Here is a 24700-nt window from a genome sequence, read left to right as displayed (position 1 = left end):
CTGATGGGTGTGTGTAGGGACAGTGAAGGTGTACATAGCTGTCTTGCACAATACAGTTATATAGTCCGCTGTGGGTTCTGAAATGGCCTATGTAGAAGCATGCCCAGTATGACCTTCTATAGTGAGAGTGGGACTCCATTCCAGAAGATAGATGTACTTCAGTCCAGGGTTTTGTGTGTTACAGCCATACCTTCCAGAAGTAAACAGGAATTTGCTAGAGGTACAGGGTTTGTTTTAGCAGACATTTTCTGACATATCTGAAGTTTGACACTGGAATGCATTGTGTCATTACCTAGTGCAAACATCCTCAGATCATCACAGTGCTTTACCAGAGGAATACAAGATGTATGATGCACAGACCCATATTATGAGCCCAACTATAGACATTCTGCCCAAAAAGGTCAGTTGAGAGGTGTGGCTATAGCCAGTTGACTGATGCAGCTGTGTAAACAGTCCAGCAACTTAGTGATATACTGGCTAGGGATCTCCTGCTTGTGTGGTATTCTTCTTACCTGCAAATTCATATCCTGGTGTGGTCATACCTCTCAACTGTACAGTTTTTGGCAGATTGTCCAGGTGTTTGTCTAGAAGTGTCATCCAGTCTACATACACTTGTGTCTGTATGACAAATTAGTTGCGTATAATTGCAGACTGATGTTGCAAAATAATGACAGACATTAGTGTTACTGACTTCCTAGCCTTCAGACAATTCCTGCTAATGCAAAACCAATTATTCTATCAGCTTTCTCAGTTTGTAAGGGCAACCTTTACAACACTTGCCTATCATTGGGCCTTTGTCCCCCTTTTATTTATTACGTTGTCCAGATGTCTTTCTGTCAGAGGTTGAGAGGTATGGGTGTGGGTACAGAGTGCATTCTACTGTGCAGAAATGTTCATAATATGTGTACTACATTTCACATAGCACTGTGTGACTTCCAGGTATGTCAGTGGCAAAGCAGTACAGAGTAATGTGGTGAGCCACTGACATATAACTGTGTATAGGTTGATAGGTTGCTATGACATTAGTAGGGTATTGGCCCTGAAGCCTTTATAAGCCATGCAGATGAGAGTGTAGCCCATGTTAAGACATGTCAGCAAACAGAGCCCCTATCCAGCAGGGATACAGGTAGAAACACAGGACTGTATTTTGTGTTTCCAGTGCACTTATACAGAGACCACATCACTAGGTATATTGAGGCACTTGGCTTGCTGTGGACAGGGAGTGTATTCCACAGATGGGGGAATGTGTGGGACATGTATCTGTCACACTGACAGACCATACGCCTACAGATTGATGGAGTGAGCCTTGACTTCCAGATGTGCAACAGCTCCATCAAGGCAGGGTCTGGATTGCTTTGCATGCCAGACATGGGTCACCTCAGCAGAGTCTATATGGAATGGGGCAGAGAGACAGTGCTGTTAGGCTATCTGTTGGGCAGGTGTTTGGGGTTTGGGGTAAGGCCTTAGTGTTTGTAAGACCCTGGTATATGGAGTCTGCATGGTCTGTGGTGTGTCATTTGTGGAGTTTTCATGTATTTTTGCCTCTGAGGTGTCCTTTGTTTTGGGTTTTTATTTTGTTGTGGATCTCCACTTGCGTGGGTGTGTGTTGTGTATTTGCAGGTGATGCTTACTGACTCCATACACTGCATGGCACCTATGTTATGGCACAATTTGTTCTGGTGTGCACATTCTCCATTTGTCTGGCCAGTGGTTCCCCTTCCTCTTATGTGTGTCTCTCTGTCTTTCTATAGTCCAGTCACAGGCTTTGCCCACAGTGGCTGCTATGTATTTGTATTTCTGATGTGAGTGGGGTAAACGCTGTAACATCACACACAAGGTTGTGGACTTCACACATCTGAGTGTACCTATTTAGCAGGTTGTCCATCATTGCACCACTACATTTGCTGTGGTTCTCAGATGGTTTGTGTTGCTATATGTTATTATGAGATGTCAAACCATCACAGATTGGCATCTGGATAGGCCCATATATGACATATCAGACAAAAATGCACACATATGAGGGCAGGGTGTTACTACTGTTCTGCCAAACATTGACAGATGAGAGGCCAGTTTGGTATTTGCTTGCCTTCTCTTATGGGTATGACATCTGCTTCCCCACTGTCTGCCATTGATGTTTTGACAGGACCCTTTCTTGTTTTGCAAATATTTGGCAGGCAAATGTAATGTTAGGACAAGCAGAACAGATATACAAGGCACACTTGTGCTCCTTCTGTGACAATCTGTCATTCCAGGGCATGGATGTTGGCTAGTGGCATGTTGTCAGTGTTTACACAGTAATTTGGCAGCCTTTTATGACCTGGCAGCACACTGACTTTAAGGTACCTGCTGTCCTTCTAGGCACCATACCTCCCAACTATTTAGAGCCAGACGTCTGGACAAAGCCATATGTAATTTGTGGACAAAGGCCTACATATAAGAACCATTGTTATTATTGGCCTTACAAACCGAGAAAGGTGATACAATAACAGGTTTTGCATTAGCATGCATTTTCCTAAAGGGTATGAAGTATGAAACTACAATCTGTCATTATTTCCTGACTTTAGTCTTTTGTGATTTGCCAGTGATTTGCCAGACAACCATGATTTCATGGCAAAGAGACCATAAATATGATGCCAATCTCTGGACATTCTGAAATAGGTCTGTACAGTTGAGAGGTATGGTAGGCACTGTGTAAGTTACTCCAAGCTGTGCACTGTCCATATGTGTGGCCCCCTGTCCATGATCTGTACAGCTTTTCTGAATTAACAGATATTGACATCTGGACAGTGTGTACAACTCCTACCATAGGTGCAGCTGACATGCAGAATAGTTGGCACTGCAGTTCTTGGAATATGGTCCTGTCAAAGACAGCACTTATTTGCTAAGTTTTTCTGCATAGCAGCCTATTTTGAGCATTTTCTGGCTTGTTAAACTTGATTTCTGCATTAGTAACTGTACTTAGAGCACAACCTAGAGCTGTTTACTGAATTTCCTGTTTGCACTTATTTTTAAAATCGTTTTTTTCTCAAAACTTGCATTTTATCTGTCTTTGGCCTAGCAGTCTTGTGTGGGGTCATTTACTGCACTGTTATAACTTGTTGATACATGTGAACCTCTGCTATCTCTGAAAAAAATAAAAAAACAAAAAAAATCTTGCTTTTTTCCCACTTTTCTGAGATTTAAAAAAGTTCAGTTACAGACTTGCTGTTCTTGAACTATTTGTAAGTTTCTTGGAGGCCATTTTTTGCTTGGGCTAAAGGGAAGTCTCTCTGCTGATCAGTGGCAGTGAAAAACATTGAGCAGCCTGCCTTCCCCTGTGGGAGTGGTTACTGACTTGAAACTGTAGTTTTATTGTCCATTTTGGGTCAATTCCAAACTCCTTCATCTTCCTCTCTTAAAACCCTCTTTTGCGCGGTTTTGCGTGTTTTTGTGCATAGCGCAACAGCGGACAGCGCCGCCTAATTGGATTTAAACTATTCCTGGCTCCACAAAGTCTGCTCTTCACTTTTTCCCTTAGAACTGCTTTATCTCTCAATTTAAACACCATATTCTCATTCTAAGGCCCTTCACTGGTCCAATTAAGTAATCCTACAAGTTAGCACTATTAAACCATAAGCACTACTTACTCTTATACTCTCTACGATTACCCTGTCCTCTATTGGTCCATCTTAAATTCAGTTTCCCTATATTACTCTAGCATGTCCAAAGGTCAGTCAATGGTTTCCTCTCCAGTCCAGCTGCTGAATCTGGGAATTTTGAGGCAATGTTACAACTGTTTCATGTACACGGACAACCCTCTCCTCCTCCAAACAGGTTCAAATATATGTGAGAGATGCAACTATTTAGCCAAAATGGAGGCTGAGCTCTCTCATCTCAAAACTGGTGTAAACAGTCAGGAGGAGAAGGTAACCTCACACAACACAATTCCAGTATCACATAGTCCCACCACATCAGCGAACCAAATACATAAATACACAAAAACATTCTCGGAGGCTCTAAATAAAAATCTACCTAAGCAACAGAGACCTCCAAAGCAGACATCCAAGCAAACTCTACCTCAAAACAAAACACGCACAACACATAGCCCACAAAGTCAGTGTGCCAAGCAGCCACAGCCCTTAAGGCTGAATAACACACCTGATACTCTTGTAATAGGTGACTCTGTTGTCAGACACACTGACGTCCCACTCACCAGGCTGAATAAAGAGAAGGTCACGGTGAGCTGCCTGTCGGGTGCTAGGATCCCCCACATAACGCAAGCACTCAGGTCACTCCAAAGCAAATACAAATATGACTCAGTCATTGTACATGCTGGTGTGAATGACCTGAGAAGGACCTCCCTGGACTACATGAAAAGAGACATAGAGGAGCTCTCTGATCATGTAGCCCAGGCTGGTATGACCCTGACCTTGAGCAGCAACTTAGCCTCACCTAGAATGATGCCACAGTACAAAGACAAAATGATCGATTTTAACAATTGGCTAAAATGTTGGTGTCATTCAAAGGGGATCCAGTGTCTGTCAGCCTGGGATGACATGCTCGACAAGCCACATTGCTTCGCTAGGGACGGCTTGCACCTGTCATCACTGGGCTTTCGGATATTGGCAAAGGCTCTTGCCACCCCCATAGTGCCTTTTTTAGGCAAGGCTCAAAAGTCAAACCCACCCCCATAGACAGCACAAGGAACAAGAAACTAAGGGTAATGCTGCTTAACGCCAGAAGTCTTAACCTCAAGATGCATGCACTCAAAGCTCTCCTCAGAATGGAGAACATCGATATCTGTGCAGTGACAGAAACCTGGTTCAAGGCTCCAGAGAGCACCCCAGCACTACCAGGCTATACCTCATATCATGCTTTTCGGCCCCAAAACCCGGACCGAACCACAAAAGGAGGGGGAGTTTCCATATTTATCAAGGATATCCACACCTCCAGGTTAGTGGCATTGCACGAAGTATTGGAGACCATCCATGTGCAACTAACAGTGGGCAAGACTGCTTTTCAGTTTATAGCATTCTACAGACCACCATCTCAAAGTCAGGAATCCCACTTGGCTTTCCTGAAAACATTGGAGAACATGAAGATCTCTCCGAACACCATTATATTGGGTGACTTCAACTACCCAAACATTGACTGGGAGCAGTACTCAAGCCCCAGCACCTTAGCCCAAAGGTTCCTGGAAATTATAAACTCAAATGCTATGGAACAACTAGTCACCACTACAACAAGAGGGGACAACATACTAGACCTGATCATTACCAACATGGGGACTCTATGCTCCACACTGGAAGTATATCCCTCATTGGTAAGATCAGACCATAAATTAATTTCAATGGATGTCCACATCCCGACCCCACCCCCAGCCCAGAAAACCACAGTGAAAAACTTCTCAAAAGCAAACTTTTCACTTCTCAAAACCAAAGTGGAATCCTTCAAGGCCCCAGGGCCAGTGGAAACTACGGCCCAAACTGCAGAATCCTATATAAACGCATTCTACGGACATCTCCAGGAATGCATGGATCATGCTATCCCAAACAAAACCAAGACCAGATCATCCAAAGGCAGGCGTCCAGTCTGGTGGACCCCTGCCATAAATAAACTGTACAACAGAAGGAGGAAGCTACTACATGATAGAGCAAAATCCCTAATAGGGAAGGCATCTCTGACCAGTACTAGCAAAAAATTATGATCCCTCATAAAATCCTCCAAGGCCAGCTTCAAGAGAAAAATTGCACAGGACACCAAAGACAATCATAAGGCTTTTTTCAGTTATGTTAGGAACATGGGATGCAACTCCCAGACTTGCTCTGAGTTGATTCTAAATGACAAAAAATACACTGAACCCACAGACATCGCCAATATCCTGGCAGACAGGTTCAGTGCAAACTTCTCCACCCCCTCCCCCCCAAAAGAGCAAGTATCTGTCCCGGCAGAGGGCTGCCTCCCAAACATCTCTGATGCTCAGGTGAAGGCTGCCATCTCCAAAGCAAAAAACACTGCTTCCATGGAACCAGATGGTGTCCAAGGTTGTGTCCTACATGAACTCCAAGAGGAACTAATCCCTCAAATAAAACAGCTATACAATCTCAGCCTCACTACAGGATATGTGCCCACAGAATGGCGTACAGCAACAGTGGTCCCACTCCACAAAGGTGGAGCCTCTACGGACCCTGGAAAATATCGCCACATAAGCCTGACTAGCTTAGTCTGCAAGGCTATGGAGAGGATCATCATGGAGCTCATAAACAAAGACATTGGGGACCTACAGACACTAGATCCTACCCAGTTCGGCTTTGTCAAGGGCAGATCCTGCCTTTAAAACCTGGTTGACTTCTTCGAAACAGTCACCAAAGCAATAGATGAAGGGAAGGTAGTCCACACAGCCTATCTGGACCTTGCAAAGGCATTTGACACAATACCCCACTCGGGCATCATAGCCATCCAGCTTAAATATAAACCCCTATGTCACAAGATGGGTCGCAAACTGGCTCAAAGACAGAACCCACAGAGTGAGAATTGCTGGAGCCATGTCAGACTCGAAACTGGTAACAAGTAGCATCCCACAGGGTTCTGTCCTGGGACCACTCTTGTTCAGTATATAATTTTCCGAGGTACAGGCAAACGTGGGAGGACTATGGCTCACCAAGTTTGCAGATGACTGCAAACTGGGCACCATAATCGACTCTCCAGCTGACACAAACATCCTTCAAAAAGGTCTCACAGAGACAGATAACTGGTGCCAGCACCATGGTTTAAAGCTAAATGCCAAAAAATGTATAGTCATACCCTTTGGGAAAAACAATGTGCCCACAAATTACCACATAGGCAGAAACCCATTAAGTACAGAGAAAGTTATTAGGGACCTGGGGACCCAAGTTGATAGCAATCTCTCCTTTGAAAACCACATTGCCAAAGTGGTTAGAAAGATCTTCTACATAGCCCACCTCATCACGAAGGGTTTCACATCTAGATCAAGAGAGGTAATCATGCCCCTTTATTCATCCCTCATCATCCCATCATAGAATACAATGTCCCTTTTGGGATGTACCTTACCCGACACCTGCAGCAATTAGAAAGACCCCAAAAGTATCTCACCAAGAGGATCAAGGGTCTCAAACAGATGCCATATGCTGCTCGGTTAAAAAACTCCAGCTCTACTCAGTTGCATACCGCCTACTTCGAGGTGATCTATGCCTGACATACAAAGCTATGTCAAATCCAGAATTAATGGACATGCTCCACCTCAGTAAATCTAAATCCCTTAGAGCCACATGCTCGAGGGACTTGAACCTCAGCACAGAAATAAATAGAACTTGCTGGAGGGACAGGTTCATAACCCAGAGGCTCCCTTCGCTCTGGAATAGAATTCCAGTTCATGTGAGGCAAAGCACCTCACTGAGTCTCTTCAAGAAGAATCTTGATAGGTGGATGGGGGATTGTAGGTTTGTCCCAGGGATTGCTCCCGCATCACTATTAGAGAGAGGCACAGTAAACTAAACCTTAAAAAGGGCACAGTATACTCAAATCAAGGGGTGGTGTAAGCCATACAGAATTGGGCTAGGCTTATAATTGCCCCAGGGCAGATAGCCTTGTATGAACCTATGAACTGTACCTAGGCCACTACAACACAACAGCTGGGAGTAAGTGCTGGCCACATCCTGCCAGTATTAACCACACATATACATAGCTCATTGACCCCTGGCTATTGTGGACATGCAACAAGTTATCATGTTGACTGGGACAGCCCTGGAAATGTGTGCTCTGCTCCTATTTCCCTACTAACATACATGTTACTGCATTTCTATGGGAATATGGGTGTGGGGGGCACACCTGCCAACTGTACACATTTGCACAGACTGTGCTGCTATTTGCTTTATATTTTGGTTCCATTTAGCATAGTATTGTGCCCTGTCTTGGAGACTAGAGGCATATCACTAAGGAACACAGGTCAGATTGTAATGGTATACATCTGAGTTTCAGAATTCTTACCCTTCCGAGCCTTACAGCAACTGCAAGACTTGTTGTGCAATCACTGTGTAAGTTGGGGTATTTCATCATTGTCGCCATTTTGTGGGCCTTTGCCAGACATTTCTTTATGTTTTTCTGCAGCTGACCTGCTGGGTGAGGCAGAGGGGTGAGTATTGGAGCCCCACTCTGACATCCATGCATGTGACTTTTCACCTCCCAGTTAGTTGGTCTCCCCACATATACTGCAGTGGGATTGGTCACCTTAGGTACTACTGCATAGTGTGGGGAAGCCAGTATTGGGCAAACATTTCCTGGTGTCCCACATAGCTGTCAGTTGTCTGCTGTTATCCCAGTAGGCAACCCCATTCCCTTGCATGGATACATTGATACTATAGATATGATACCAGAACATATTAATCCATTTATTTATTGTTAATAAGACTGACTTACCTTGTGCCTGTGGCAGTTGTGTGGACGGTGCTTGAGGGCTGCCTATGTTGGATGCACACAGTACACTGCCTATACATGGTAAGTTACAGGTAGTGTGATGTGTTTGTCATCCATTTTACTGTGTGTGTGAGTCAGAGAAAGGTGTCAGTGCCTGGGTCCCTACAGTGTGAGTGTGTGTGCTATGCGTTGCCTCTTTGCCAAGGCCATGGTATACTGGGCACAACTCCATCATCTGACTACAGGTGCTGGCTGAGTGGGTTCCTCCTCCACATCCCTCTGTGCCTTTGGGAACCTTGGCAATAGTGGGGAGCTGTGTGGCCCTTCCCCATGCTGTTCCTGCTGCAACTGTTTCCGCAAGATCATATTGTGTAGCATGGCACATACTATGAACATGTGTGCACATGTGGCTGGAGAATACTGTAAGGCTCCACCAGATATGTCGAGGCAATAGAACCGTGACTTCAGCATCCCAAACACATGCTCTATAATGATCCTGGTTTGTGCGTGTGCCTCATTATGGTGTTCTTGAGTGAGTGTGTGTGTGCATTTCTGATGGGTGAGTGTGTGAGTGTGTGCATTTCTGATGGGTGTCATCATCCACGGCTCCAGTGCATAGCCAGCATCCCCCACCAGATGGCCATATGGGATGTCCCCCCTGGCAAATCTCTGATACAGCTGTGAGGAATGCCAGATGTGTGAGCCGTGATAGCTTCCAGGGCTGCCAGCACATATGTTAATGATAATGCCCTGGGGATTGCACACAACCTGGCAGCTGATGGTGTGAAAGCCCTTGCAGTTTAGGTAGACCCTACCCTGCTCAGTGGGTTGTGCTTTGATGTGGATGTGCATGCAGTCTATGCCACCCATTACCTCCGGGTAGTCTGCTACATGGTGGAAGAAGTGCAAATTGGTGGTCATCCCCTCACGGGTGCTGGGGAAGTAAATGAGCTCACCTGCATGTGGTAGCATGGCATCCAGAAACTGATGGAGTACCCTGGATGCAGATGCCTGTGAGACCCCCATGATGTCCCCAGTAGGTCTTTGGAAAGTACCTGTAGCTAGTATTCTTAAGGCTACACATACCTTGGTATCACTGGTATGAGTTCCCTTCTGTTAGCTCTGGGTCTGAGGTGAGGTCAGCACAGCTCGATGAGTTGCTGAAGTATGTTCCTGTCCACGCTGTAGCACTCTACTATCTCCAGATCATGTAGCCCCTGGTAGGTTACCCTAGGTCTGAACACTCTTCTCTTCCTCCTCAGTCTGGGGCAGTTGTTAGCATTATCCTCCTCATCGCCCTCAGCCTCTATAACTTACTGATGTATCAAAGTGACTGCAACCCCTAACATTTTGTTGGTTAAAATTCCCTCTAGTGTGTATACCAATGGTGCAGAGTTTGTGGGAAAAAAACAGACTGAAAGGTGTTTGCACAGTTTATACTGTTGTGCTACCGATGCTGCCTGTATGATTAGCTGACTATAATACAGTCCAACTGCCAGCTGTGTTATTTGTACTTGATTGTTTTTATTCTGCTAGTTCCCCTTTTTTTTCTTCTTTCCCTTTCCACATCCACCCCTTTTAAGCCCTGAGGTGTGCCACACAAACCATATGCCCAAATGTAAACAGTTCTGCTATTTCTGGGTTTTTTCTTTTTTGTTTTGTTTAAAACCCAGTGTGCACCATGCAAACCTTTTTAGGTAAAGTAATCAGTTTTAAGCAGAAATGGCCCTCCCCTGGATGTGAACAGACTCCTTTCATGGAAGAAGTTAATACAGCCTCAGACACACCCCTTTGCTTAGCTTTGTTTAGCTGAGTGCAAATACAGGCAGCAGAGATCCAATGTGCTTACACCAAGCATGACATATCCCCTTTTCACGTCAGCTGCTTCTACTGCTTACAGTGTAGCATTATAGCTCCTACACGGTTAGGTGCAGCCAGAGAATGGTCTCCCATTTAGTGATTCAGTAAAATTTGTTCATTTAATCCCTTGTTACACCACTACACCAGAGCCTTCCTCCTTAGCAACCAGTGTTACCTGTTATTGTTTTCATTCTGCATGCCATATACTATAATGGCAGAATGCAGATTTCACTTTTTGTCTTTTCCAATTTTTTTTTTTATTTTTGGCATGATCCTGTTTGCACGCCGCTGCCCTATGCTTAAACGGCCAAACTTCTCCCAAAAAATAAACTCTGATTTTTATAATTTTGCAATTCTTTTCCATGCCAATGGCCATATTTTTAGCCATTGGCATAACTCATGATTATAATACATGCTTTACTTTGAGCTGTCATGCCTCCATTTTGATTTTTGCAGAAATTTACTTGGTTAGTAACTGAATACATTTCTGTATCTCACACTGTTTTTGCATGGATGCCTGCCTACTTACTGAATTGCCAATTCACCTCATTTGCATGGTTTTCACTACCAAATGAGGTAATTATTATAATTCAGTAGTATCCGTGCAACAATAATGCTAGCAGGCTTGTGTATGCTGCCAGCCTTGTTTACTGGATTGCTCAGTGGCCATATTCTGTGCCGGAGCTGCTGTACTATTCCTGCACAATGAAAACGGCTTATTGAATCCCAGGGATAGTTTTCTTACATTTGTAAGACAAGCATACAAACCATATTACTATTCACAAATGACATAGATTTATTTACAAAATTCTAGCAAGCTGGGCTAGCAGCATTCACATATGCTCTTTTCTTTTCAAAATTACAAATACATTTTCAAGTTAGCTGTAATATATAAGAAAAGAAAGTATGTATTTAGAGTAAAAAATGAGTGCCTATTCTTTAGACTCCCTAAAAGCATTCCACTTCATTTACAATGGGATTTCTGACAAAAAAGAAAGCCTTTGGAAGTAGTGTCAGCTGAATTATTTTCACGTAATCAGCTATACCCATGCATTTTTCTTCACTAGGCTATATCTTGTATCATTGGAAGGAAACATGAAAAATGAAGTGCTTTTTTTGCAATTATATTACTTACAAAAAAGGCAAAGCATTTTTAATTAATGTTCTGTTTGTTTATTTATATATTGGTTTTTGAATTTGTTAACCAGGGTAGAGCATTGGTATTGATTGAACAATTTTAATCTCAGCCTAAGTCTACAGAAAAAAAAAATTAGAATGCAACATAAGAACAATAAAAAATGTAAAAAAATACTACAAGCAATAAAAATGCAAAGCTATATACTAAGGCAAGACAAATATGCAAGCACATGAAAAGCAAAAATTTGGATGATATTCTGATAAGCAAGATGGGATTAGTCATCAAGATGGAAATCAATTAAAAATATTGTAATTATGTGGAGAGCGAAGAAAGAGAAATGGTTCGGGGAAAGTGTTTTAGTGTTAATTAGGTTATACATAATTGTAAAATAGAAATAACTGTGCATAATGCAGCTTTACCCACAGCACCTTTTGTCTGGCCATTCAGGCTTTATCCTTTTGATCAAACCACATCAGCCTTGACAATCTCTGAATGTGAATTATTGCTTAAATAATTGATTTCTAGAACCAGGTGATACTAATAATGCAATGATACATTTTTTGAAGGTGTCTGTAAAGTGGTGATAACATTTTGCATTGAAGCTAGTAGAGTAGTGATAAAATATGTAGTATTGTAGCCTAGATACCTGTTTTTATTAATTTTTTGGCTCAGATGTGTTTTCCATAAAATAGTTATATATTATATTATTAGGATAAATACACAATACATGGAGAATGATGTATGATACATGAAATATCTTATACCGTAGGATCAGAGATTCAGCTTTATGAAGAATGGTATAATTCTACAAGCATACAATACAAGACATTCTCTGTATCACAAACCAGACCACACATATTTCATGCATTGATTTTTTTTATTTTTTTTTAAAGAGTAATATTTTCCTTGGTCTTCTATGGATTGTCTTACTTGCCTAAGTTTCTACTGAACATGATTTTAACTATTTTATGGCTCACTGTCCCATCTGAGTTTCTCTACAGTAGTCCTGGAGTACTTTTACACATTTTTGCAGTACTAATTCATTTTTTAATGTGCCTTAGTACCATACATCTCATCTATCCCCAGGGTTTGCAGAATATATCTGGATTTGTCTTATATATTTGCCCACTCCCTTATAAAAATGTTGTTTTTCTGGTAAATCACTGAAAATTGCAGTCAGCCAATATAACCAGACATTAGAGTGTCATATTGTATAGAAGATACATGCTGATATAAAACCTGTCATTCTATTAACTTTCTAAGTGAATTAGAATAATATTAAAAATCTGTCACTCATTTTGTGTCTTTGTATCCCCCTCCCATTATTTTGGCTTTGTCCAGAGTTCTTGAACAAAGACAATGAGAGGTATGATTAGCAGTGTAGTAAAACTTATATTACTTTGACCCAGCAGAATTTGCTAACAAATTCAATGTAAACGTCATCACAGTGTTAACTATCTAAAGCCCACTTGTACCTGAAGCTCCGAGTCCCAGGAACATCACTAAAAAACATAGTGATCTCTAAGTCGTAAATGATTCCTCCATGTTCCTGATAATATCTGTGTGTGTGTGTGTGTGTGTGTGTGTGTGTGTGTGTGTGTGTGTGTGTGTGTAAAATCCAGTGAAAGGAAAAGGAGGCCAATATTTTACTTTAGTTCAGATTTTTCTTTTAAACTAATTGTGGATTTGGGTCTTTGATGGCACTTTTGTGTGGGCTAAGTTGTCTCTCCATTTTTTTACTGGAATCCTTGACTTTGACTTCCATCAATGCTGTTTCATTCAGTAGTCTTAAAAATTTTTCAAAGGTTGGTTCAGAGTTGGATTTTCTAAAGATACATTTTCTAGCTATGGCTAGTATAGTCCATAATAAATATAGATCTTTTTTATTCATTTTTGTTTTTTCATTAATATTCAATAAAAGACTTTGATAACACAGATGTATCTGTAAATATAGCTTGTATGAAGTTATTAATATCTTCCCAGTATTTTTTGAGTTTAGTACAATCATGAAATATGTGTATCCAATCTGCTTTACATATTTGTAGTCATCTCCAACAAGTTATATTATTAGTAGAACCAAGTTGGCTAGTCTATTGGGTATGTAGAATAATCTATGCAGAAATTCCCACATGTATATTCTCCAAAATTGTGTATTAGATGTTACGTTTGATGGAGTACAATACATTAGTTTTACTTTCTGTGGTTAGATTTATTGAATGTCCTTTGGTGATGAAATTCCAATAATTCTGTCGGATTTTAACTATATCACCTTTTGATGTCTACTGCAGGAGTGAAATTGTTATTACCCTAGTAGGTAAGGGGTTGGGAGGGTGGCGTAATAGCTAAGGTGTTTGCCTTACAAACACAAGGTGCAGGGTTGGAGTCTCACAAGGGATAATTGGCTAGGCTTAAAATGGCTCACAAGGGCAGTTAGCTTAGTACTATACTATGAACCTGTGAAGCCATGTATGTGTGTGTGTATGTGCCTCTGTATGTATACTTTAGAATGTGTATGTGTCTGAATAGAGACATGTTTGTAGTTGTCTTAGTGTGTGCGTATGTGTGTGTGGGCATGCATCCATGTCTGTAGATACATGTGTAACAACATTTCATTGGTTGTTAGGAAGAAGATTAACATGGTTACTTGTAATAGTACAGTCTAGTTCAGAGACACTAATCAACCAGTAATAAGCTTTTGTTCAGTTATGATCTTTCATATCACTGAATTACATTTTCAGACCACAAAACTATTAGGGATCCCCAGTGATGCCCTAATAGCTCCACAACAATATTTTCTCTGAAAACTGCCCTATATCTGGTGCACTGTTAAGGTAAATTTTTATTTATGCACACTCGTGGTGCATTACCAAAATTAAGCTACATTCTTAATGCAGCATCAGCAGTTGAGCTACTTCTTTGTGTCATCAGAGCCAACATTTCCCTAAATGACCTTCATTTAGACCACTTGTGGTAAAAACTGTACAGTGAATAAACAGAAGATACACGGTGATACCCTTCAAACCATACTACCTCATCTAAAACAACACCTACACACAAATTTAAAAGGAAAATGAAGCACAAATTGCATTTCCAATCACTACAAAGTGAACAAAAGTAGCTACACACTGCAGCATACATAGCATGCACACATACCCCCTAAAAACATTTCACACCTAAATAACATCCTAGAAATGAACCCTGTTCCTAACAGAATAAGAAAAAAATAAATTACTTAAAATAACTAGCCAATAGAAGAAGGTATTGCTGGCAAAATTTACTCAATTATTGACATAAAAATAATTGTAATAAACTAAAAAATTAACTAAATCATACAACTACATAACCATTGATATACTATTAAATAACATAAAAATGAACTGAGAATACAAAAGTAAACAGGTAAATAAATACATGAAAAAAGAGAAATTTACCTCAACATAAGAAAAAAAGACTCATGAGACATAAAAAAAATGCACAAAATGCCTAAAGCCTTTGTTAGTAGAAACATAGACAATTGAGACATTAAAGTCAGTGGGGTAGGCCATTCTATTATAAAAAAAAAAAAAAACGGAGAAATGGAATACCTGGCAGTTTGGTTTACATGTTACATGACATTTCTGGTATTGTATAATTTGTGACATTGATTCAGGAATTCTGGTTTCATTACTTATACGAAACTCATTTCCTGAACCGATAGTACAGGATATTTCTTATATCTCACATCTACCATGTAATCCATATTTGTTGCACACATTATCATATCCCTCATAACAATATGAATATGTTGAAAAATGCTGCATTATGTGTAAATTTTTGATGTGTTAAATATTTTACTTGTTACTTCTAAATTTGTTTCTGTATTTTTTCTTACTTGATAGCTGTTATTTTACTTCTAACAATGGTTTGTCAATTAATTATTTTGTGTTTGTGTGCTCCTACAGTAACTATATTTTGGCTCAGGTTGTGACTAAAAGGAGTATTGCACCAGCCCACTTACCCAATTAGCAAAGAAACAATAAATATACAAAGAAAAATAAACTGATATATACACATACTAAACATATAGTATGCAAGCATATGCATTATTATTTATGCATCTTTTAATACATATGCATATATATATATATATATATATATATATATATATATATATATATACATATATATATATATATATATATATATATATATATATATATATACAGACATATGCACACACATATACATGCACATGCAAGTGTGCACATGTGCACACACATAAATACAAACACACACACACACACACACACACACACACACACACACACACACACACACACACACACACACACATATACAGACTTTTACTGTTTTAAGACAAGCATTACCTGCACCATTATCAAAGAGTTCCAAGGTAACTGGTGCTCCAGATTCTGATTCAATTATAGCTATTACAGTTGCGTTAACAACAGGCAGAAAGCCTTGACTGACTTCAGCATAAACCACCATTGGACTAGAATAAACATTTTTATATGCATTCATGTGGGTATTAACAGTGATAGGTGGAACACTGTGATCTGCTGCTCGTGATGTTACTGTGATGCCAAAAGCCTGGCTGCTGCTGTGTTTATTGTAGAATGAATAAATCCAGTCTCCTGTCTTAAGAAAATAAGAAAATGATTATTAGCAACAGTTAGAAAGAAAATTTATCTGAAGACATAAGAAGATACTATATGTGCTTAAAATATGACCAGATATGTAATGTGACAGAATAAAGGTTACATTGTTAATTAGTTGAAGGATAAATAATTTAAATTACACATTAAATATTCTTACTTAATTGGAAGTTTACTTCTTAGTGTTTGACATGCTCACTCAACATCCAAAATGTCTGATCATTCTGCTTTACCATTTTTCTGACTTTGTCACACTTAATGCTGTACTAGTGTGTGATATAGATGGTAGCTCAGTGTCATGCTGTCAGATGTGTAATTCAGTCACATCCAAGTCATGCTTAGTATACATGATGCTGTAATGGACAGAACAACATACATCTAGTTCAATACTGCACTGGGTGCTACCAGAAGCTAACAGCAATGCTGGGGTGGGCAGTATCGCTATAAAGAAGGGTGAAACTGACCACTATGCATAAGCAGTGGCAGACAAAAGGTACTTAGACAATGGGCAAACTGTACATCAATACCCTGATTGGAGAACGAGTGTTCTCCAGCAGGGTATTAATGTACAAGTAATGCCCAGCGAAAAATGATTCTGCCACTTCATGGCAGCTTAACAAGCTGCCATGGAGCTCTGACTGAGGAAACAGAATGTCCGCCATTATTTTACGCTTGCTAAGCAGTGTTTTTGCCGTTTAGTGAATGTAAAATATAAAAAAAGAAGACAAAAAGGTACGTGTGTGTCTGTGTTTGTGCGAGTGTATGCGTGCATGTCAGTGAGAATTAGTGAGCCATTATTTTACACTCGCTAAGCAGTGCTTTTGCTGTTTGGCAAGTGTAACATAAAAAGAGAAAAAAAAATGTAGCGTGTATGTAAGAGTGTATGCATGTATGTAAGTAAGAGAGAGAGAGAGAGAACGATCGTGTGAGTGTGTGTATTTCTGTCTGCATGTTTGTGTGAATGGGTGCATGAAACCAGAGAGACTGTGTTTGTGTGTGTGTGTGTGTGTGTGTGTGTGTGTGTGTGTGTGTGTGTGTGTGTGTATGTGTGTGAGAGAGAGAGCGAGATGGATGGATGGAGAGAGTGAGAGAAAGCGAAAGTGATGTGTGAGTGAATGCATGTATGTAAGCAGAGCAGACTGTCTGTGAGAGAGACTGAGAGAGAGTGAGATTGAATGTGTATATGAAAGCATCTGGAGACTGAGAGATTGAGAAAGAGGGTGATGCAAATCTTGTCTGAGTGAATGTCTGTATGAAAGCAGAGGAAACTGTGTGTGTAAATATGTATGTGTGTGAAAGCAGAGGAGATTGTGTATGTGTGTATGGGAGAGAGAATGGGCTGTATGTAAAATTGTTGTTTCACTTGCTTATTTTTTTAAGCACTATATTATTTTTATATATATATATTTGATGTAAAATGCTTCTTCCAACACCATTAACATATACTACAGCAAGTATGAAACAGTAAGTGGAGGAACAATTTTACATTAAATATATATAAAAAATCACATAGTACTTAAAAAATAAACAAGTAAAACGCAACAATTTTACAGTGAGACCATTGTCTAAGCACAATAATGCCCTCCAAGGTATGTGTTAATGTGTAATTAAAGGCCTTCCAGGGATGTAGAGGCCTTCCGCTTGTGGCGCCGGGCCTCATAACACCCCTGGGTGGGCATTAGTTACACATTAGCATACACCCTGTCAGGATTGATACTTTTCTTGCAATGGGGCACATACTACTGCCTTGCTGTGTGTTCTGCAGTATCATGTTGCATTACATGGTCTGGGAAGTGTTACACTGCACAGGAAGCATGACAACAACATGGTACTATATACCCTAAAACAAAACTCTATCATTGGCGCAATGAATAAACATCAGACATGATATGGCAGATCTGTACACCCTAACTGTAAGTGAAACATTAAGTGCTTGTATTTTTTACTGCTGTTAAAGTGCATTGATGTGCAGTAGTGCAAGCTTTATGCATAAGCATTGCACATGAAGTGTTTACATTACATTTACTTGCTAATGGAATGAACTAGATATTAGAGTTAAGCAATAATCCTATATAGTCTGTCCTTATTATGGAATTTAACATTATAACTCTTCCCCAAACCTATCTTTCTGCTAACCTTTTTTACCTGTCTCATGCTTTTCTGCATATCTCTGGATTTCCTCTCTACAACCCATTTCAGTAGTCCACTCCATCAGTCTGTAATTCTCCCTGTGAGAAGGTAATTTCAGAGATCCAGGGAGTAGTTAGTCCATACAATCGGCAGTCTGCATCTCCTCCTTCACAGTCCGTAATTCCTTCTCAAGACCTGTTCTATTTTCTGTGACATGATTTTATGCACTAATGCTATGACCCTTCCCCATCTCTGTTGCTCTCAAGTGTGTACAGCTATCATCTGTGGTCATCAGTGCTGGCCTGACACATGGGCAAACTAAGCTACTGCTTAAAAAGCTTGGTCTCCATTTATTTAATTTATTTATTTTTATATCAATGCATCTTTGCTCTAAATAACTAAATAAAGGTATCCAGCCAAATAAAAATGCACCAGGCGCATTCCAGGAGGGCAGTGCTCCAACTGACTTGAAAACATTCAACATTCAAGTCAGCTTATGGAAGGATAACTCTGAATTTTGCAAGGTTTTAGGAATACAGATCTTGCAACATTTGAATGTGAGGCACAAAGCCATCTGATGGAGGTCCATTTTTTTAATAAAAAATAGTGACTTTCAGGGCTCAGCCAAGAAGGAAATTGGAATGTTGCAGTAAGTGAAGTGTTACTATATATTTTAAAACTGGCAGTATTTAACCAGATAGTTTTTTTTTAATTATTTCTGGCGTGGAAGGTGAGAGGAATGTCGTGGTGAGATATTTGTCACTACTGTTTTAATATTGCTTTTGGCACTGACATTGGCAATATTTCTCTGGCTTTTTTATTTGTGTGGAGCAACTTAGACTGAAATACTTTAATGTTTGGCAACTTCTTTGTGTGGCTTATGGACAAGAAATAATACTTAGCTATTAGACATCATGGCTATAACTGCACGGTGGGAGTTGGGGTTGGCTGGATGAAAGTATCTGACACTGTTGTCATTGGTTCCATTTAAAACAGTCACTACCTGGCTTTGCAGAACTAGTAACTACATGCATTTGTCTGAAGAAAGATGGACTAAACTGATATGCACAGAGTATGCATAATTGCTCTGTCTTCTGTGGAGGAAAATGACTAGCTGTGTGCTATTTGCGTATTATTCTGGCTTTGCAGGTCTAATGTGATTGTGTTAAGCAATGTGTAATATTTTAATGTGTGGCAACTATTTGTTTGGAACTAAGTTAAAATTCATTACAAGTTCATCCTCTTATCACAGTCAAGAGTCTGAATTATACATAGAAGTGACTACTGTTTGGTGGGTGTTGCCTGCCTGAAAGTTAAAGAACCTGTTGTCACTTGCTCAGTTTAACAGTCATCTGTTATTTTTTGAGAAATAAATGCATCCCAGAATATACTTTTGATATGGGTTTTGTAATCATCTCTGCCTGAACCCAGCCAAGTCTAAAACCAGTCCTGCTCATAGAAGGTCACTATACTTGTGTGTGTGTTGGGAGGGGGGATGACAATTTCTTTAACGTGTCCCAAACTTCAGAGGTGGTTCCAGACTCCCAGTTAATTCACTACAGTTATTATGCTGTAGTCTTGGTCAGTTAGGATACGGTAAAAGGATGCAAGAAAAATATAAACTTGAAGAGTAAGACTGCACTTCTTTCTTTGATCAGATAATCATTGGATGAAAAAGTTGCTTAAAAACTATTAAATGTACCTCAGAGCATCTAGAACCCCCATGGCTTCATGCAGATATTTCCTTCACAGTTATCAGACTGCAGTCTTGCTTAGATGTTGAATGAACGAATAACTGCAGGAAAAATATGAGTAGTAAGACAAACTGTGAGAAAAAGGAAGAAAAAAGTAAGTGGCGTAGAGAAAGACAAGATGTTTTGGGCAGTGGGGGAGGCATAAATGCTTTTGCCAGTGTGTCAGTTTACCAAGGCTGGTCCCAGGTAAACTATCAGAGTTATGAGAAGTGCCATTACATATCAAGAAATCCATGGAACTACTGATGGCTTAGGTGCTTTAGATTTAGTAAAAAGAGGTAAACATTAATCTAATAAGAGTGACACAAATATTGTCCCACTCATAATAATTTCTCATGAATTTTACAGTATCAGCATAAAGCATTTATCCTGTCAACATGATCTAAATAAGAAACACCATAATGCAGTTTAATTGATCCACTAAATGGAAGAGAAACTGGAAATGTCTTTTTCACAAAGGACTTTTGGCTATAACCACAGAAGGGGACTTGTATAAAGAAAGAGCAGCTGAGAAATTCTGCTTAAATAATCAGTTATTTGTACCATAACTTTAATACTCTCTAGAAAATACAACACAACCAAATTTATCTTGAGAATCTTAGCAAACACTGAAAAAAGGAGCTCAGATTAAGTAAGACTACCAGAACATTCTTCTGGCATTGATTACCATTCATATGGGAATAAGGCACAGCAAAATTAAAAGGATGTTACATCCCCATGATCAGAACAGTACAAAGTTCACAGTCAGCAGTGTACAGAAGAGCATCCTGTCAGAGCCGGATCCAGCATGGGCAACCTAGAGATCTGCCTACGGCCCGCTGGCTTGGGGGGGGGTGCTGGCTGGGGGGTAGCCACAACATTTAATTAAACAATTTAAAACAAATACGTCTTCCATGTGATTTCTTCTTTAAGGGTACACTCTGTGTCTTTATTACAAATAATGCATACACAGCAGATTTAAACACTGCAACATTCTCCTGCTTTTGTGTGAGATTTAGACACAGAGCACAGGGAACCTGTTGGAGCTACAGCAACTCTTTGCCATGAGAGAGCCATGCTGGAGCTATTCCTTCAGTGTGAGTGTGTGTGTGTGTGTGTGTGTGTGTGTGTGTGTGTGTGTGTGTGTGTGTGTGTGTGTGTGTGTGTAAAATTCCCTAATTTGGGCTGGCAGGTTAGTTAATTAACTTACTCAGGTCCAAACCCTATACCCTGATTACTGAAGACAAGCGCCTGAATCCTCTACACCAACTACCAGACTGCTCACTCAGTCATCAAGGGTGCATTTTCAAAGAATTGAGTTTCAGTGCTAGTGAATTTTTAAGCAGTGTTAGTAACTCTCATCATCTTCTTTCGGCTGTTCCTGTTAGGGGTCACCACAGTGGGTTATCTGTTTCCATTTCTTCCTGTCCTCTGCATCTTGCTCTGTCACACCAACCGCCTGCATGTCCTCTCTCACCACATCCATAAACCATATCTTAGGCCTTCCTCTTTTCCTCTTACGTGGCAGCTCCATCCTTAGCATCCTTTTCCCAATATACCCAGCATCCCTCCTCAGCACATGTCCAAACCAATGCAATCTTCCCTCCCTTGCTTTGTCTCCAAACTGTCCAACCTGAGCTGACCCTCTAATATACTGATTCCTAATCCTGTCCATCCTAGTCACACCCAGTGCCAATCTTAACATCTTTAACTCTGCCACATCCAGCTCTAACTCCTGCCGTTTTGTCAATGCCACCGTCTCCAACCCATATAACATAGCTGGTCTCACTACCGTCTTGTAGATCTTCCCTTTCACTCTTACTGGTACCCATCTGTCACAAATCACTCCTGACACTCTTCTCCACCCATTCCACCCTGCCTGTATTCTCTTCTTCATCTCTCTTCCACACTCACCATTACTCTGAACTGTTGATCCCAAGTACTTAAACTCACCCACCTTTACCAACTGTACTCCTTGCATCCTCACCATTCCTCTACCCTCCCTCTCATTTACACACATATATTCTGTCTTAGCCCTGCTGACCTTCATTCCTCTCCTCTCTAGAGCATAGCTCCACCTCTCCAGGGTCTCCTCAACCTGATCCCTACTCTCACTACAGATCACAATGTCATCTGCAAACATTATAGTCCATGGGGCTTCCTGTCTGATCTCATCTGTCAACCTGTCCATCACCACTGCAAATAAGAAAGGACTCAGAGATGATCCTTGATGTAATCCCACCTCCACCTTAAATGTATCTGTCACTCCCACCGCAGTCCTCACCACTGTCACACTACCCTCGTACATATCATGTACCACTCTTACATACTTCTCTGCCACTCCTGACTTCCTCATACAATACCACAACTCCTCTCTAGGCACCCCGTCATATGCTTTCTCTAAGTCCACAAAGACACAATGCAACTCCTTCTGACCTTCTCTGTATTTCTCCAACAACACTCTCAGAGCAAACATCACATCTGTAGTGCTCTTTCCCGGCATGAAACCATACTGCTGATCACTAATCATCACGTCCCTTCTTAACCTAGAATCCACTACTCTTTCCCATAACCTCATGCTGTAACTGATCAATGTAATCCCTCTGTAGTTACTACAGCTCTGCACATCACCCTTATTCTTAAAAATCAGTACCAAAACACTTTTTCTCCAATCTTCAGGCATCCTCTGACTTTCCAAGCTTTCATTAAACAATCTGGTTAAAAATTCCACTGCCATTTCTCATAAGCACCTCCATGCTTCCACTGGTATGTCATCTGTGTTATAACACTACTGGTAGCATATTTGCATTTGGTGCAGAAGGCTGTGAGTTCTACTCCTATGACATGTAGATGGGTTGCTTAGGCTGTGTTGCACTTTAAGTGGAGACCAGGGTGCTGCACTCCTAAGTCCTCCTTTGGATGAGATGCCTATTAACTATGAGCCAGTTATTGGTTTTTCAGTCATTCCCTATTGCAATACTACCAGCTTACCAATTATTTTCTTAGTATAACATAGGCAATTTTGTCTTCAAGGGCAGCAGACACTGATTTTGTACATGAAGCACTGAAATGTAAATTTGTTTGACATCAGCAACTTCTTCATTAGTTACATATCTTTTTAATGTGGAATTATTTAGATGACTTTTACTTCTGTAGAGATTGTGCATGTTGACTGATGCTGGTAGACTATAAAGACAGAGGCGGGGCTTCAGTAATCCTCTGTGTAAGACTAACCAAGTCTTACTCAGAGACTGCCGTTTAAGACTATGATGTCAGCACATCATGCATATGCATGAGGGCACTGACTCAACTGGAAGGCTAACATGGAGCATGTAAGACTGCAGGGGGCGTGTCGGACTGCCGAGTAGTCCAAATATCCACGCCCCTGCAACCATATAAATGTGAAAATGACAAGTGCAATGAGCGAGTCCGCTGAAATGTACACATAGCAAACACTACACATCCCCACATACTAAACCCCTTTGTAATTGTAAAATGTAAACTATTTTTTTTTTTTTTTATAATTCCCGATATAGCTGCCCGTATTTGCACTGGTGTGCCCATTGCTTAGCTGCAGTTAGCAATTTCAACATGTAAGAGCATAATAAGAAATGTTTATGCAAATCAAGCCAAACAGCAATAGCGTAGTGGTACAGCCTTCGTATAAAGAGGAGGCATTCCCGGTTCTAGTCCCACCACTCCCCTGCCCATTTTATGTTTTAAATTAGTATATAAAATAATTCCTGACATATATAAATAAAATTTTAGTAAAACGCATCGAAATGGCCTATGTATTAGTGAACAAAATGTATATATATATATAAATATAAGAAGGTGAGCAGCATTAAGGATATTGACATATAATTGCCCATAGCTAAGCAGCACTTTACCTAGCGCAATATAGTTGCCTATAGCTAAGCAGTGCTTTACCTAGCGCAATATAGTTGCCCATAGCTAAGCAGTACTTTACCTAGCACAATATAGTTGCCCATAGCTAAGCAGCGCTTTACCTAGTGCAATAGGTTTGCACGGAGATGCGCACCGCGCTAACCAGTGCACCGTCGGGCAACGTAGAGCAAAGTTGCCTAAACACAGCCACACCCCCTAGCCTGTCTGGATAGTAGTAAAATAAAAAGCAATGATAAGGCTTGAACCCGGGACACTGTGCACCATAATCAAAGTACTGAACCACTAAGCCATAACAGCTTATCATAAACATCCACTGTTAACATACATATACTTATAAATGGAAGTTTAACCATTGCTAAGCAGGTTTGCTGTTAACCGAGAATTTTCAAAAATGGCCAATCACAAATAGGTGCAGGAAATACGGCATATTTAAGCTCCATAGGCGGGAATACTCACCATAACTGACTGTAGCTCCCATCTGCAGTCAGAATGGCTGGTGCTGGAGAGGGTACTGACTTTCGAGCGCAACGCTAGGGCATCGAGGAGTCAAAATACATGGTTTGGCTCCTTGTCCACCATCATGAGTCAAGACTCCTGCAGGGCCAGTTTCAAGGGACGGAGTACAAAGCAGAGGCTTGGAACCGGTTAGCTCATGATCTCACCAGTGCCACAGGCGTACCTCAGACTGGTGAGCAGGTCTGTCACCACCATGTAGACCTGAAGAGACGGAAGCGATGGATACCGGAGGCCCGTGACATGCAAGATGCCCCACTACTTAGTAGGTAACCATGGAATGAAGTATGTAAGACATGCTAGTGTAGTCTATATAATGGATAGGTATGTCTCAATATCCCTTCATTTAC

General features: G+C 40.6%; 1 protein-coding gene across 1 annotated transcript in view; it reads right to left on the bottom strand.

Annotated features, from left to right (window-relative positions):
- LOC122814282 overlaps positions 1–24700 on the bottom strand; it is a 572950-nt gene that overhangs the window by 108654 nt on the left and 439596 nt on the right. The window contains exon 6 of the mRNA XM_044086872.1: positions 15778–16048. Coding sequence (XP_043942807.1) covers positions 15778–16048 — 271 coding nt within the window. The remainder of the gene's footprint in view (positions 1–15777; positions 16049–24700) is intronic.

Source organism: Protopterus annectens, chromosome 10.part0 (assembly GCF_019279795.1).
Source record: "Protopterus annectens isolate FY-2018-M chromosome 10.part0, PAN1.0, whole genome shotgun sequence".
NCBI classification, from domain to species: domain Eukaryota; kingdom Metazoa; phylum Chordata; order Ceratodontiformes; family Protopteridae; genus Protopterus; species Protopterus annectens.
The sequence above is the reverse complement of the archived record's forward strand: the minus strand, read 5'-3'. Positions and strand labels throughout refer to the sequence as shown.